This window comes from Parus major, chromosome 1 (assembly GCF_001522545.3).
Source record: "Parus major isolate Abel chromosome 1, Parus_major1.1, whole genome shotgun sequence".
Taxonomy (NCBI): Eukaryota; Metazoa; Chordata; class Aves; order Passeriformes; family Paridae; genus Parus; species Parus major.
The window spans coordinates 84,946,659-84,963,797 of record NC_031768.1 but is presented as its reverse complement, the minus strand read 5'-3'; the positions used below and the strand labels follow the sequence as shown (position 1 = coordinate 84,963,797).

The 17,139-nt window shown below is 42.7% G+C and overlaps 1 protein-coding gene across 1 annotated transcript in view; it reads left to right on the top strand.

Moving 5' to 3' along the window:
* ACER3 (alkaline ceramidase 3) overlaps window positions 1–6,303 on the top strand; it is a 54,198-nt gene extending 47,895 nt beyond the window's left edge. The window contains exon 11 of the mRNA XM_015639452.3: window positions 66–6,303. Within this exon, the coding sequence (XP_015494938.1) occupies window positions 66–119 (54 nt within the window). The 3' untranslated portion in view covers window positions 120–6,303. The remainder of the gene's footprint in view (window positions 1–65) is intronic.
* The last annotated feature ends 10,836 nt before the right edge of the window (window positions 6,304–17,139 follow it).

Genomic DNA, 17,139 nt, shown 5'->3' with positions numbered 1-17,139 from the left:
TTAATAGTGTTTGAAATATAATATTCCAAGGAATCCTTCCCCTATTCCTATTTTTCTTTTGACAGTTTGTTTTTGGAATATGGCCTGTTCTTCTTGTGGAGCCACCCAAGAACCTTTGACTGAGCCCTGGGCAGCCACACACGATCACCTGGCCTGGCTGAATAAAGCATTTCAACAGTTACTCTGGCTGAAGTGTCAAAATTTTGGATCAATCCAAGAACCATTGCTATTAAAGGACTTCTCTGTGCTACGAGGCCAGGAACAGAGCAAAGAGCTGGCACACTAGGGAAATAGCACTTAGTACAGCTTTATTCTAAGTTGTTAAAACAAAGATTAAGACACAAAGGTTTTATGTATATATTGTATAGCGGATGATATTGATGTAATATTTCGTGCTGGTCACAGAAAACTAACCATTTTTGAAGTGGATTGCATATGTTTTTTCATTCAGTTTTTGCTCTTTCTGTGGTATAAACTAATACTAGTAACTGAATGACAAAACCAGGCCATTGATGGCCAGGCTAAGCATTTGTGTGGGCTATAGTGAACTGAATGCTTAACCCAAACTACTATAACCTTGCACTTTTATACAATTAATGAAGTATGTAATGGTTGATTTAGGCCTTTATTCTACCTTGCTTTTCCAGAGCCTCCTTTGCAATTTATATTTTAAGCAAAATGGTTGGGATACCTGTGCCATTTGGTTAATTTTGTACCAAGCTTCCGTTTTCTCTTTAGTCCAACTGAGAGGTTCGTTATGGAGGATGTTCCAAAGTGTGACCAGCAGAAGACACTGCAATGGTGTGAAGCCTTATAGGTGTTTCTTCTTGTGTCTGGAAACCCAATTCCTAATTTGTTTCACCAGTGTTTCATCACAAAACTGTACAGTGGCTGTAGAAACATAAGAAACACTCTTTTTCATTTTTTTTGTAATTGTTATTTACATACCTTCCTTTTCTATCCCTTTCTTTAACTTCCCATTTCCCATTCATACAATGGAATCAAATGATTGACAAACACCTTAGATGTGCTCCAGTTCAGCTTTGAATTAATCTTTCTCTTATTTTACAAGTCTTAAATATGGGTCTGACTTTCAGAAGCATCTTCTTATTCAGAAACTTTGAAGTAGGAGTAAAGAACAAGACTGAGGTTGAGGATATCCCCGAATACAGTGGCAGTGCTTTGCTTGCTTTTAATCTATCACGTCCTTGGTCTGTGAGAAAGCTGACCACTTTTTAAAACCAAATTTAAGGGATTAATGGGGGAGACAAACCCTGTTTTCTGCAATTTTTATAATACCCAGCTGATGAAAGTTAATAAGTAAATGTAAAGAAAATATTAAACTAACACAGTTTCTCAAAATATACCTCATATGAAGGCTGTGGTTTTGATGCTCTTGATTTTGGGGCAACTAACAGAGGCTATCTCTGTGCCTACTTGCTGCCATTCTATGCAATTTTTGTCTGCTTTTGATGCTCTGAGGGATTTATCCTTCTTGCCATGAAGAAAAAAAGGGAAACGCTCAGACTGATCCAAAATTCCATTCTGTGTTGATTTACAAAGTGCTCACAGCAGCAAAGGATGGTAATGTAGCTGTAAAGCTGTCTCCCAGGTTTCAGAGTCCTGACTATTGAACAATCAGTGCTGACTAAAATAGTCTCCTCCCTTTAAGGTCTTTTTCTCTGTTGCAGTTTCTCTGCATCTTTCACATCCATCAGTAACTCTCCTACTGATGTGAACCTCCAAATAAAAATGTGGCTTCTGTTATGTGGTGAACCTGGAACTTGAGATCAAATAACCCAGACTCTGGGCTGGAAAAAGATATTTAACCTTGAAGTGAGTTCAATGAGTTTTAAGCATGTGCTGATAGCAGTGCATCTCAACCTGTACACCCCTATAAAGACACCTGAAGGGTAATTTTAGAACAGCTTTGGTATCAGTAGGCTCCAGTTCCATAGACAAGGTCAGCATCTGTGTTGGGAAATTTGAGTGTTCTTCAGACTGAAAGAAATTAGCAGAACTAACAGAGAGCTAATAAAAAGCTGTTATGGATCAGGTGTCTTTAATTATCCAGAAGGCATATTTTTTGTAAAGAGATTTGAGAACTGTTTCAAAAATGTAGCTTGAAAAATAAGTGCCTGCCTGTTCACCTCCAGGCTTTCTCAAGCATTTTTCTGCACACTGTATCCCATTTTCTTATTTAGTATGTTTTCATGTGTTCATAAGCTTTAAGAGAAGCAGTGCAGCAGCAAGACATATCAACAGTCACTTGTTACATCTGCTAGGTATGATATTATTTTTGTGGCTATGAAAAAAGCTTTTATTTTAGTGGCCTTAGTTTTGTTACTGAAGGATCTGGGGGCTCTGTTTATTTTAGCAATTGCAAGAACCAGAGTGTCTTGAAAAGCCACTTTCGTATTGATCAGGCATCTCTACAATGGTAGACTTTAAAGAAATTGGTTGATTCTTCTACACATTTGGAACTAGGAAGTCTATGATGGAGGGATTCCAGAACTTGTTGAATTGTCAGGATTTAAAAAAAAAAAGTTGGAAAAGCTTATATATTAATTTTATACTGCTGTTTTTCATTCATGTATTGTTTGTCATTGATGTTTTTTTCTTTCAAAAAAAAAATATGCAAATTGGCTTCTTCCTACATTCCAAATGACCAAAAACATGCACACCTCTACCACCTTGCCAGCAGCCTTTCCTTCACCAGGTTATATTAGACCCTGAAGAATGTAATTTACCTGTGTATCCTTCTCCACATAAATAATCTAAAATCATGGGTGCTTTGGTTTGACTGCCTTACTGATCTTGTGAGTGATATTGAAAATGACAAGCCAGTTTTAACTGGGTATCACTGAAATTCAGACTGCCTTTTCTAGTGCCTGGAAAGACGTACATTCTTATTCCTGTAATGTGTTAAATGTCTATTAATTGCTTTTAATTTATATCACTTGTGTGACAATGTTGCTTAGAGCAGTATATCCCACATTTTTCTTGCCCTACTTCTTAGCAAGTCATGTGGGATCCTATTTTTTGAGTAGGATTCAGACAGCAGCTACTTTAAAGACAATTATGGAAGTAGCAGGTGTCGTTTGATATGAATTCTACAGGATATCTTTGACACACTTGATAGCAATGAACTCTTCTATTCCTTATATCTATGAAGAACCAGGAAATCTGCCACCATACAACCATCAATTTGACACAGGTGAGCAGCAAGAGTAGCTCTGCAGTCTGTGAGCTGAAAAATTCTTTCTTGGAAATAAGAGGAAAAACTTCAAAATTACTCTCGCAGTACAGATCAAACTCATATCTTATTCTGGGAATTTAGATTTTTTTGGATGCAGCTCAAGACATGCATTCTCCAGAACTGAAAATGTGAGGAGGAATCTCATCCATGTTTTGAAGGCCATGTTGTTGGCTAGCAGTATTAGTTATCTTCAGGTAACTAATGGTTCATAATGGTTTTTCTGTTAACACAGGGCTGATGTGCTGCCCGTGAATGTTCAAAAACTGCCCCCTAGTCAGAGTTGGAATATGCAGTGTTACCACTTGCCAGTCTACCTCTGTCATGTATTGCACCATACCTGTGCCCTTAATTTACATTTGCCTGAATGTGTGCACATCAGAGCAGCTTTAGACCCTGCAGCCCCTGGGATTGGCAAGTGTTGTATTGATTTGTGGCTGACTCTGTTCTCTCCTTGTAAACATCCTCACTTGTTTGGTGTCTGTCACTTACAGCTTGTGCTCAGTCTGCTGCTCATCTTTGTGTAAGTCTGGCTGCTTTAGAGAGATTTGAGTAGGAGGACTTCAGACAGGTCGGTGAAATCTTTTGGGAGGGATATAGTGGAAAATACTGCTCTATGATTAGTTTTAATTCTCTTTTAATCCTGTCCTGTGCTGTCTTGCTTGGATAAAGCTGAATTGTATGATTTGAAATACAGCTGATTCTTTTGGCCATCATGGATTTGCTTCTAACACCTCATTTCAAGCAGCTGAATGTCTTTCAGCAAGCACGTCCACATGAATCTCAGCAACAGAAAATCCTCCCAATACCATCAGTGTTTCTCACAGTCACTATCACCTTGTTTAATCTGCATTCAAGAATTTCAGTAATACCGTTTTTAAAACCTGTTTCTCTCTGTGGATATATTACACATTTTAATAGCAGGTAGTGAAACAATTCAGTACAGCACTGCTCAGTCAGAGGAGCTGTAATGGAGCAGCACTGCTGTTTTCTTTAGTAGACATCAGAATTTGGGAACACATCCATTTTGGGGGAATGTGTGCCCCGTAATATAGATTAATATATTCAGGTAAAACTTTCAGTTTACTTTAAACCCCATCTGCACTTTATAAGTAGGCAGTCAGAGGCTTTAACTGCAAAGTGCTCTTTGGTTGTGAGACTTCATCATGAAGAGGGATAAATGATGGAGTCTTTATTACACATGAGCAGAGCAAAGCCAGAAGGAGATTAAGAAATCTTACGCAAAAAGAGAATAACAAAAGATTAAGCACAGAATCCTGTAGTATTACGTCAACTACCCTCCTGGTATCTGCACTTTAGATACTTGAATGTTTTGCTATTTATACATTTAACTTTCCATGTTGACTCTGCTCTCTTCATCACAGAAGTTACGTAGTTTCTGTTACATTCAGTTCATTGTAGATGACTTAGGGGCTGTTTTATGAGGATGGAGCATGACACAGATTGTTTTGTACATGAATGAATATATTTCTGACCTTTCTGGAATGTCCTCTGCCAACTTTGAGAGCCTGTAACCTAAAGACAGAGAACATCCTGTGTAACTATTAAAATTGGTTTTGGGTTTCTTTGTTCAGTTTCTCACGCACAACTGCCTGCAGCTGCCAAGTGCCTGATCTCGTTGTTGCAAGGCTTTTCTGAGAGCTGGGGCTGTGGTTTCTTCTGAGTTTTGTAAGACAAAGTCTTTGGTAGGTGAATGGCAACTTTTGTTTAAAATTCTCCTTCTGCAGAAATCATAGCGCCATTTTTAGTGGCTTTCCAGTTAGTTATCCAATACATGTCTGCCTCTGACTCAAACTTGAGCCTGACTACCTACCTTCCTGATGCTGTTGCATCTTTCCAGGCTTTGAAAGCTGGGTGAGGGATTTAGCTGTACAGGAGGTGTTTATTTTGTGTTGTGTGGTTCAGTGGCAGGCAGTGTGAGGGCGCAGCAGTCAAGCAAGCACTTTGTGTGGAGCGCCCTTATTGGAGCTCCCAGCCAGATACTCTAAACAGGGCTGGGGACAGAGGGATTTGTATGTACAGTTGAGAAACAGGTTTGATGTCTGAACCGTCTGAACCTCTTACTTTACTGCAGAACTCTCCCATTTTACTTGTTGAAATTGTTTTGGTTAGACTAAGTATGCAATTGTAGATTTAAGAACCGAGTTCAGAGTTCATGTGAGACCCTAAACCAGTGCCTACAATTATTTTTTTTTTACATACATCACACAAATTTAATCTGCCTGATGTTTAAGAGCAGATTGTTAAGATTTTTAAAAATTCAAAGATAAAGGGTCTTTTGCTTATTTGTCCACGGGAATAGATATAAGCACAATCTTAGATTCCTCCTTCTGTCCCCAAAGCTCTAGAACATATATATGTTTCTCCAAAGACAGTGCTGAATAAAATGGCTCATAGCATGTTATGTACCAAAATGTTTTCTACATTAAAGCTGTGGAAGAACTTTGTTTGTATATACTGTTGCTCCCTAGATTTTGGGAGAGAGGGTTTCAGGCAGCATAAGCAGTTGTTACTCCTTCAACTGAAGAGAAACAAATTTTTCTCTTGGTTTTCCAAATTGATGTTGACTGTTTCATGTTTATTGTTGATCTCAGCTTAATTCACCAATGATGTTACAGTCTGATCAAACACCATCTGTCCACCTGGAGTGGACATGAAATCTCCTGTTCATGAGGTGACCAAACTTTCTAACATGGACACTGAGTTCCAATATGTGGGTTTCTCTTCCTGAAGTTCAATGCATTGTTGCAGATAGATAACACTGTGACAGATGAGTAGCAGTTGACTTGTAGAACACAGCTACATTAAGAAAAATGTTTATTGACAATTTTGATACACTGAGCTGACTATTCCTACCAAACCAGCTGGTAACTAACATTAGGCTTATATGTATCAGCATATCTTGTTTTCCAAAGCAGAGTAGCTTTGAAATATTTAATATGTTTAATTTGTTATTCATGCTGCAGTCAAGCACTAATTTGTGTCTTTATAGTACAAACTATTAAAGAATTTTGTTTTAAATACAACCTTTTCCAGGTGGTTCTTGGCTTATTATGTGTTGCACAAGGCTGGCTGGTTCATCTGGATGCTGTTCAGTAGATGGGTGGTTATACATCTTGGCTGGTGGTGTACAAGTGGAACAGCAGGATTTGTGTGTCCTGCATGGATGGGGAAGCTGCCTGCAGCCAAGAGTCTCTGTGACAGCTCCCCAGTCATTCTGCCTTGTGCTGTGGGGCCCTCTGAGCACTGGGGCTTGCTTGGAGGTGTAGTGTTGGCTGTAAATACTGCAGGATCACCTTCCATCCAAAGGCCTTTCCCAGCACACACCAGTTAGGAGGGACTGCAGGTGGGTGACGTGGGTGGGAGAGGAAAAGGCAGGAGTTAGGTGAATGTGCAGGGAGCCCCAGAGCATGCAATTTGCACACCCTTTGCTTCAGCCTTTTCCTGTTCCTTTCAGTGAGAGAGGAGGATAGTCACTGCAGGGCAGAACCTTTCCAAGCACGAATTGTGGACAACCAGGGACTAATCCAGCAAGCCTCATCACACACCAGCAGCCAGAGTCTGGTAATGACCATAAGGTGTTTTCCTCACTTCCAGCTGCTCTTCCAGGTGCTCAGACACCCCATTTTCTCCTGCTTATCTCTCTCAAAGCTGTGTCTCTGCAGGGAGAACCTGGAGTCAACTGTTCAGGGGCCAAGCCACAGGGCAGCAAACCTCGGAGCCAGTGGTGTAAATGGGTGGGGCAAGCTGTGCCACCTCCCCTCAGTGGTGCTAAATACAGAGGCACATCCAGACTCCACAGACAAGCGTTGTCAGAACTCTGGGACTGGGTGAAATCCAGCTTTGCATATTGAGCTTGTGGCTGGTCTAGAACTGAGTAATACTTTAAAATTTCCCTGGGGATAAAAACATTGTGGTTCTGCCAAAGCCCTCCTCCCAAACAAAAAATTGAATTTTGAGCTTGATGATTCCCTTTCAAGACTGCAAATTGCAGCTTTATTAATTTCTCTCTTTCCCCTACTTCAACTCCCCCCTTGGTTGGTTGGTTGGTCTGTTTTTTTATTTTTTTTATTCAGCCCATTGAAAGGCTAAAAGTGAAGGTCTATACTTGCACCACTTAAATTCCAGTGGCCCTAAACATAGATTTGGTTGTTCATGGTGCTGTATGGAGAGAGTTGCAGCCAGTTAGCAGAGGAGCTGACTATCCAGCCTGGATATTTGTTGTTAAGTTCATGGAGATGGATGAGACAATGGAGTCACTAATGAAGCTGTGGGTCACTTTTGAGGGCTCCTCTGATGGGTCTCCATGGGGACATGGACAATGGTTGTGCTGGCACGGGAGAGAATCAACAAAAGAAGGACAAGGACAAATGTCTGCATTCAAACTCAGTCACCCAAGAGGAGATAATGTGATGAGCTCAAGAAGAGGTCCCTTGCACCCTCAGCTAGAACAGAGCTGGGATGATGTCCTCATTCACCTTTTGTATGTGAGGTACACAAATATACTCTGTACTTGCCAAGACAGAACTAAGGTGTGAAGCACTGTGTGCAATGGATAAAACATCCCAACCTACAAGCAGGAACCTTGTGGATTTACTTTAGACCTATTTTAAAATCACTATAGTAAATTTAGCATCCTGGCTCCTAAACTCCTTTCCAAGGTGAGTTACCCCCAAGCTGGATATCTCACCTTGCTCGCATGCAGCACCCAAGGCTCTCAGTGCATAACACTTTGCAGCTGCTACAGCAATACAAATAGCCACTAAGAACATCTAACCTCATTAATCACCTTCCCTCAGACTAACTTTACAATTAGCATGCAAGAGGCACACACCAACTTAATGAAATTAGCAGTAATTAGTGGCCCTGACACACACATAGAGCCAGCACAGGGACCAGCTGGAGTGTGGGGTGTGCAGGTCCTGTGGACCTCGTGCCCACAGCACAGCACCCAGCAACACCTTGGGGCATCGAGGGTGCTGACTCTGATCTCTCATCCTGGAGATCAGGTAGGTGAATGCTAATCAACAGCAGCTTGCATGATCCCACAGAAATGGAATTAAGCAAGTTACTCTGCTGATGTAAACTGATGTCAAACCCCTAATATTTATAGGCTGGCCGAGTATCAGAGCTGCAGTGATTTATGTGGATGTCTAACTTAGCTCTGCTTTTTCCTCATAGCTGGTGTGTTGACTCAGTGCCGAACAGCGGAACGAAGTACATTTGTTAAAATATTGCAGTATTGTAGAAGCCTGGGGACAAATCCAACTTCTCAGGTAGAAGTGATGAACAGAACAACCAGATCCCCTCTGCAGCCAGGCAAACGTGTCCAGGCACTTGTGAGTCATTGCTTCACAGGGTTTTATTGCTTAACAGGGTTTTGTTCATTTAGAGTCCTCTGAGGGTTGATTTGTTTGGATTTTTTTTTTATTTGTTTGGGATATTTTCTTTAATCATCTCATTTTTAACATCCCACCTAGGCTGAAATGAAAGCAAGATTAAGTGCTAGTTACAAAATGAAAAACAACAACAAACCTGCAAGCCACAGCATGAAAACAGAGCTGCTACAGAAAGGATATTTTTATACAGGTTATCTGAAAAGCAAACAAACTCCAGCTGTTTTCTTTCTGCTGACATTAATTAAAGCAGGAGGGCTGATTAACGCTGTGGACTTGTTTCTGCTGAAAATCTCTCTGCCACATCCCCCTGGATTTGACAGTTCACTATCAATTTGCTTTGCAACCGAGGCACTCATGCACGTCCCTCCAGAGTGGTTGTGGCTCTTCAGTAACGCCCAGGACATCTGATACTAAGTGGCTTTGTCCATATGCTCACATCATGTGGTGTTCATGTTCAGGATGGAGTAAAAAGCCTTTTTCCCATGCCATGAGCTGCGTTACATCCCAGCAGATCCCTTCCTCTCCAGTAAGCATCACATCAGCAGCCCCTTGTCAGGTTTCTACAGCCACGAGAGCAACAACCCCAGGTCAAACTCATGATGATCAGGCTTTAGGGGAAATCAATGTTTAAACATATTAAGGGCAGAACCCTAAATCAAAATAAAAACCTGGCCATTCTTGCCTTAATTAGATTCAACATTGCTGAACACAATGCTGGAGGCAATTACCTCCAGCAAGGGTGGTGATTTTTATCTGGAGTGGAAACATTCCCATGTAGGGAGGCTGGAGGTAAAGAACATCTCTTTACAACCTCTGATTTCAAATGAACCCCTGGTGTTATTCTGCCTGAATCCATGCCCAGCTTGGCTGTCTCTGCTTAGAGAGCCATATTTTAATTGTGTATATATACTGTCTGATAATACCAATATATGAGAAGGCGGCTTGAAGCCTCAAGCTCCCAAAGCTTGAAGTTGGAAGTCAGCAAATTAGAGAGAGCAGGAAGAGTCTTGTTTTATTCATTAAGGTATGACAGTAGTTTTAAGTCTCATACATGGATCCTGGAAAGGAACATGTATCTGTATGAGCTGTGAAGGAATGGTTCATGTCCATGTGAAGACTAAAACTCTACTGCTCTTGCATTAAATAGATTTTTCCTTGGCTTGGCGAATGAGAAGTGATTGATGTGATTCCTGCAATCACTTGCACTCACCCAGCTATGAGGCTGTGGGACCACTCCTGATAGAGACCTCAGGCTGACAACACTAATCTGTGGGTGTGACTGGAGCAATGCCTCTTCAATTAAGGTGCCCAGAGGAAGGGACAAGGGCTGAAGTATCTCACTGGCCAACCCACCCAGAGTGGCAGTCCCAGATCACCAAGGTCAAAACTGGCACACAGACACAGTGTGGCAGTGGGAGCTGTACCAAAAGCACAGAGGTGTTTGTGCCTGGGACTTTGCCTGTTTCCCTCTGGGGAGTGAGATGAGCCAGTGAGGGCTGGCATGATGCTCCATCCCTACAGCTGCCTTGCCCTAGCACAGCTCAACTCCTTTGAAATCTCTGGTGACAGGGATCCTACAGCCTCCCCTGCCTGCCCACTCCAAAGCTAGGCTTGGAAAGTATTCCCCAATAGCTCAATTAGATACAAGCCTTGTCCACCCTTTGGGTTTTTCACCTTGTAAGAAGCTGAATGTGAAGAGGAATTTCTTCTTCCTTTTTTTCTCTAAATTACTGATGTCACTAAACTGGATTTTTTTTTTTTTCTCAGTCTTCAGAGTTGAAACAGAAACTTTTGAAACACTTTTTCCTCTATCTCTTTTTTGCTTTAATGTCTTTTTGGCAAAGGCATCTAACAGTGAAAAGGCATTCAATGGCTGTGTGTATCATCAGCCATTAAAACACCATATGCAAAGATGAAGTAATCTGGATGCTTTGAGATGGATTTATATCCTTGGGCAGTAAGATTTCCCAGCCTCATACATGGTGATTGGTCTTCCTGTGCTATATGACTACTGCTGGGTCAGTTTTTTCTCTCTTTTTCCCTTTTAAAATACAGAGATGTGCGTGTGAGACCGTGTCATCCCCCAAGGAAACCTTTGAGCAAGATCAGGGGCTCTCAAAAGATGCAACACCTGGGTCAGGCATCCCAAACCCTTCCCACCAACCCCATGCAGCAGAAATTATCTCCTTCCACAGCCCAGACTCCCTGAGGTCCACTATAAGCATTGTGGCAAGTCCTGGGCATTTAGGTTGCAAACACTTACCCAGGTGAAACAAGAGCCTCCATTGAGAATTAAAGGTAAAGCTAATAATTTTGTCTTTCCTTTTCCTCACCAAACACCTCACAGAATTGTGTGCTAATTAACACAACTGGAAAGTAAGAAAAATGAGCTGAGTTACTGAAAAATAAGAAGGATTTCAGATTGTAAGGAGGACTGCTGGCTGTTGTCTCCAATTGCTAGCCTGTATATTAATTATTTTCCTGCTGATTCAGAGGGAAGATAGCCAAGCTGTGAATCAGCCCTACCTCTTCTTGGAACACCTATCATTTCCCTAGATCTCCTCTCCAAATCCCAGCCAGGTCTGGCAGTGTTTTTTAAATGAGATCAGTAATTGCAGCACAAAACATAGAGTTGCAGACTCAGGAGAGAATTGAGTAACTCTGCTTTCTTCCACATTGCAAGGAAAATGCAAACTGTGAGCTGGATATAATTTTCTCCAGAAGATGGATTGATATTTACTTTTTTGCAGGATCAGAGGGCTCCTGATTTCTTTGCCATTGCATTCGACAGACTGTGCAACACCGACTCCTTTAAAAAAAAAAACAACACTGAGAATCCAAAACATAAAAAAAGACCAAATTCCCAGCTCCTGACCACTGTCCAGCAGCCAAGACATGCCTCCTCGTGTGAGTGAAAGTAGATATGACACAGATTTAATGAGGCAACCACTTCTTGGCAGCACCATAGCTCTCCTCAGAAACTGTACTGATGCAGTGGTGTTGTGAAAAAAAAAACAAAAAACAAAATGGGAGAAAGCTATTTGGTAGCCAAGTAAATAAGGTTTGAAAAAAAACCCAAAACCCATAGCTAAATCAGCAGGGTTTGCTGAAGTTTAGGCAGACCTTGGACATATCATAGTTTTGGGGGTTGTGGAGAAGCATTTCTGGGAACTCTCTGAAAACTTAGGGTGCCTTGTCACCATGTCGGCAATGCCTGAGGCTCCACTGGTGATACAGAGCACCTAAAATTAGAATCACAGAATGGTTTGGCTGTAAGGGACCTTCAAGATCATCTCGTTCCAACCTTGCTGCCATGGGCAGGGACACCTCCCATTACAGCAGGCTGCTCCGAGGCCCATCCAACCTGGCCTTGGACACTTCCAGGGATGGGATATCCACTGCTTCTCTGGGAAAATATTATTGTCATATTCTCCTCAAGACTGAAACATTCTCATTCTATAAAACTTTGTAAAAGAGGGAAATCAGTGTATATAAGATGCCATTGGTTTAATTAGCACCCAGATTACTTGTGTGTGAGGGGACTGTCTGCTGGTAAGCACCAGTCTCATCAGCTGTGCTGGATAATTGCTGCTTTTCCCAGTGCATTTTAAAAAAGCATATCCGGAGCTTTTAAAATTATGCTTGAGTTCGTTTCTCAGACTGGCAGCAATGAAAAACTACTGGTGTCAAAGACCTCTGAAAAAAGTACATTTGGGAACATCTCCTTCTCCTACACAGTCTTTTTGGCTACAGTACAGTATTTTTCCCCTAAAACATAAAGCTTGGAGGAGAGGAAGCGGCAGAAGTCAATCACCAGACACTGCAAGAAGTGAGGATGATTTCTGAGCAAATTCTGAGTACCCAAGTCAAGGCTCTTGTGAACTCCCAAGCACAGCATCTCAGTTACCGTTCAGGGCTTAGATGAGGATGTTAAGAAGTGCCTTGCTTCTGAGGTTTTCACAAAGAATTACATCACTATTGTTTTTCCCCCCACAGCCTATCTTTCCAGCCTGTCTGTACTGCAGCAAATAAATCTTGACTTGCTGGTGGTTTTATGATCGCCTTGTGTTTGAGGCTCAGCCCGGATGAAACTGAGGTATGGAGGTGACCTCTCCAATTAATACACAAGCAATTTCCCCTGAGCTCTGTAATCAGAGACACCTGGGAGCAGATTTTGGATTTGGTTTCCTCCCCAGCTGCAGGAGTCAGCACAAGTGCTAGAGTTGGCTGCACACTGATGTTAGGTCAAGGTTAGGCTGATAAACAATACAGAGAAGGAAGTACCTACAAGCCTCCAGGACATGTCCTGGAGATGTTCCTTGCTGAAGAAGAAAAGGTGTTAGAATGGAAGTATCTGCCTTGGAAGTGGTGGGTGCCAAGGTGTCACAGGTGTCAAGTTCCCATGGGGTGATAGTGATGAAAACATGAGGGCATGGTTCCTGGTGCAGGGGGAAAAAAGAGGCTGTTGGAGCACATGGCCACTGTGGCAAAGTATCCTCAGCCCCTCCAAAATATCCATTTCCTTGAGAAGCAGTGGGTGTGAGTGGCCAATCCGTGGGTCCTGGAGTATGTTGGAGGCATCTTGATGCCTTAAGTTTCAGCTTTCATATTTTTCAGATTCTGTGCTGCCTAGGTGTGTAGTTCTGAGCTTCATACTAAGTGCCAGTCAGCTCTCTTCACAGAGTAGGTAGACAAAACAATTCCTTTTCCAGCTTGATACCAAGGACAATCATTACAAGTTTCAGGTGCCAATGCATAAACAATGGTGGATTTCAGAGAGAAAACAAAAAAGATGGGATTTCATAACCTAAAGCTGTGATTGGACAATTAACCCAAATATGCAGATGGACCAAAACTTATAAAAATGTGAGACCTCATGACCAGCCTTCCATTTTGTGACCATTTTAGATCCATCCTGGGTATAGCCCTGGCCAGGCTTTTGTACTGCCCAAGGGGCAGATAATATAATAATATAATCCAATCTAATTAATATAATATATATATTTGTATTTATGCTTATGCTTTAAGGCCTTTCAATAAATACTTACTTTATTCTTAACTCTCTCTAGCCTCTGTTCTAGGTCAGCCTTCTCAAGGCATCAAGCTCAGTAAGAAATATATTGCACAAAATTAATAAATTCCTGGGGAAATTTGTCCTTTCAGATCCACTGGCGACTCATCTTACTGTCTTGTCTTGCAGGGAATCATCTGAGTCACATTTGTCTTCTTCTGGGAGCTTTGCTCTGCATTAGTGGTAGCAAGGACTTGGTCAAGGTGTTCCCATGAAGTCCAACATTCGCCTGCCCCTCCTCCCCAGGTGTGGCCACTCCAAAAGCCAAGGAGGGCAGTTCAAAAGTAACATCTGAGGATCACTGCCTGGAAGGACAAAGTCTTCTGCCACAGGAACCAGGCAGTGCTTTGATGTATCTACACCTTATAAATGGGCAATATTGTTAGGCAACTGGGAAACAAGGAGAAACTCAAAACACAGCAGGGTTTTCCAAAATTTCCTTAGGAAAAGCAAATTCTTTATCAAGCAAAACTAGGTCTCGGTTGTATCAGTGTAAATCTGAAGTAATTCAAGTGATCCCAGGGATGATTAAGGCTTGTGGAGCCAAGATCTTATTTGATCTTATATCACAACAAGGTACTTTTTTACAAAAAGAATTTTGTGGAAGAGCCTTGATATGCAGCTCTTCCTTGCCCAGCTCAGGAGCTGCTGGAGTATGGAGTTTCCATGTCTCTCTGCTGGGAGGTGAAGGCAGAGATGGGAGCAGAAGGAGAAAAAAAATTTCCTTTTCTTTTTTTCTTTCTTTTTTTTTTTTTTTTAAGAATAAGATCAGCAGGCAAATTGCCTGAAAAATGCTTGTCAGGACTGTTTGGTGTCAGCATTTGTTAGGGTGGCTTCTGACCTGTCATAAACAAAGAGAAGTTGAGAGGACAGCAGTGCCATTTGCTCCTTTCATTCCTCTCCACTCTAGGGAATGTAGAATTGCTGGCAACCTGCTTGTTTTCCAAACAGTCTTGCTTCTCATTGTGGAAAAGCCTGTGTAAAAACCAAGGTCATTGACTGAACTCCTGTAATGCTGTCTGCTCTCAGGCAGAGGTGCACTCCTGCCAAAGCAACTGAGCCCTGGTCCCCTCCAGCAGGGTGGTCATAGCTGAATGATGACTAAAGCCCTGGAGGACTTGTGGCCAGGAATTGTAAAATGGTTTGTGTTGGCAGGGAACTAAATGACCATTTAATTCCAAACTCCCTGCCATGGACAGAACACTTGCCACTAGACCAGGCTGCTCCAGACCCTCAACCAGCCTGGCTTTGAACACTTCCAGGGATAGGGCAGTCTCAGCTTCTCTGGGAAACCTGTGCCAGTGCCTCAACATCCTCACAGGAATGAATTTCTTGCTAATATCTAAACCTTCCCTGTCACTTTGAAGCCATTTCCCCATGCCCTATCACTCCATGCCCTTGTCAAAGCTCCCTCTCCAGGTGTCTTGTAGCCCCTTTAGGCACTGGAAGGTGGTCTAAGGTCCCCCTGGAGCCTTTTCTTCTCCAGGCTGAACAACCCTTACTCTCTCAGCCTGTCTCTGTTACAGAGGTCCTACCCATCCCTGGGTGTGTTCAAGGGCAGGTTGGATGGGGCTTGGAGCAACCTGGTCTAGCAAAAGATGTTCCTGTCCATGGCAGGAGGGCTGTTATTAGGTGATCTTTAAGGTCCCTTCCAACCCAAACCATTCTGTGGTTCTGTGAGAACTCACATAGGAGACCAGAGTAAGAAAGTTGTTAGATTAAGTCCAGCTCTCTTCTGATTATGCAGTGCTGAGCAAAAGGCTGCTCACATGGCCATGGGACTGGGGACCTCAGCCCCATTTCCATGCTTGTGTCACCTGGTGTCACCCCTACGGAGAAGGATTCAAGGAAGATCCAGGATAGAGAAGACTAAATGCTTAAGCAGCCAGGTGCTGCCAGAGCTTGGTTTGTGATACCTGAGTTATCTTGTATAGATACAATCCCAGATAACCTTTCCTCTGCTAATTTACCTTGATAGATTTTCAGGGAAAGGCCAGTCTCAGCATCTCTCAGGGCCACAGCTCCCACCCTGATCTCAGGCACAGCATCAACCCTCTCCTCCAGTACAAACCCCACTGCCATGATTTCATCCCTCTAATCAAGGAGCTTCTTGCTGTTTGCCTTCCATGTTGCTTTACTAACAGACAGCCCATTAGAGAGCTGCTTGATTTGTCCCCGTGCAGAAGTGAGAACTGATAAAAACAATTAATTAATGGTATGGATTTCCCAGCAGAGCTCTCAATTAGCATGAGCTGTTTGCCAACCAGCCAGGGTGCAGATCACAGCGCGTGTGCACCCCGAACCATGCCCGGTGTTTTCAGGGAGGCAGAGGGTGGGTTCCATCAGGCCTTATGGTTTCCACCTTGCATTGTATGCAGAAACTGGGGGAAAAGGGGTCTCTTCATGATGAACAGTTACAATACGGATCTTTGGGTAGAGATGTCATTGCTGCTTGTCATTGCTCATAAAGACTTGGCTGCCGTGTCCATGCTGCTCTCCTGGAGATGGTCATGTAACAAACTACAAAGTGAGGATCTTCTGGCTGCCAGAGACCTCAGGTTATTCCTACCCAGTAGGAATACCCAGCTGAATTTCCTACTTAAACTGGTCATAGACTTAGTTGAGTTGGAAAAGTGCTCTAAGGTCATTGAGCCCAGCCACTAACCCAGCATTGCCAGTCCACCACTAAATCATGTCCCTGGCAGTGCATGGCAGCGGAGAATGGAAAGGGAGGAGAGGCCTGACCCTAGGCAGTCTTAAATTAGGAGGGAAAGGGTATTACAAGGTCTCATAGTATCAAGAAGATGCTGATGAAGTTCAAATGGGAAATGAAATACAAGTATTAGCAGAACAGATATGCAGCTTCTGAACTGTCTGCCAAGAGAGGTGGCAAAATCTCAGGCCTGTCTGCATGAATAACCAGAGTTATCCCCAGGTATCTCAGGTGCCCTCTGAGACCTGCCCCCTGCTAAGCACCTCCCCAGCCTCTGGCAAAGGTTTCTGTAGAAAGAGCATTGCTGAGTTCACCCCTGAGACAGGCTTTGAAAGGGGCAAGTCCCCCAGCCATGCTTTGTGGGGCTCCACAGGGTCTTGCTGTACATCACAACATTGCCTTTCAATAGCCTCAGCTTCTCCATCGTGGTCAAGGGCAGCAATTTGGCTTCTCATCCAAGAGCTGCTTCAGATAAAAATACGAAGAGTTGCTACAGTTTGTCTTTTGGTTACAACTGCTGGTCCTTTGGTCACTGTGACCCCCATAAATGAAAGAGCTAATTAATGCCCATCTCCTCCCTCTGGTGATTGACTATGACCTTGAGTGACCTTGCTGAATTTAACTTTCTCAACCAGCTATTTTTGACAGCGAATAATTTAACATCCTTGTGACCCCAGCC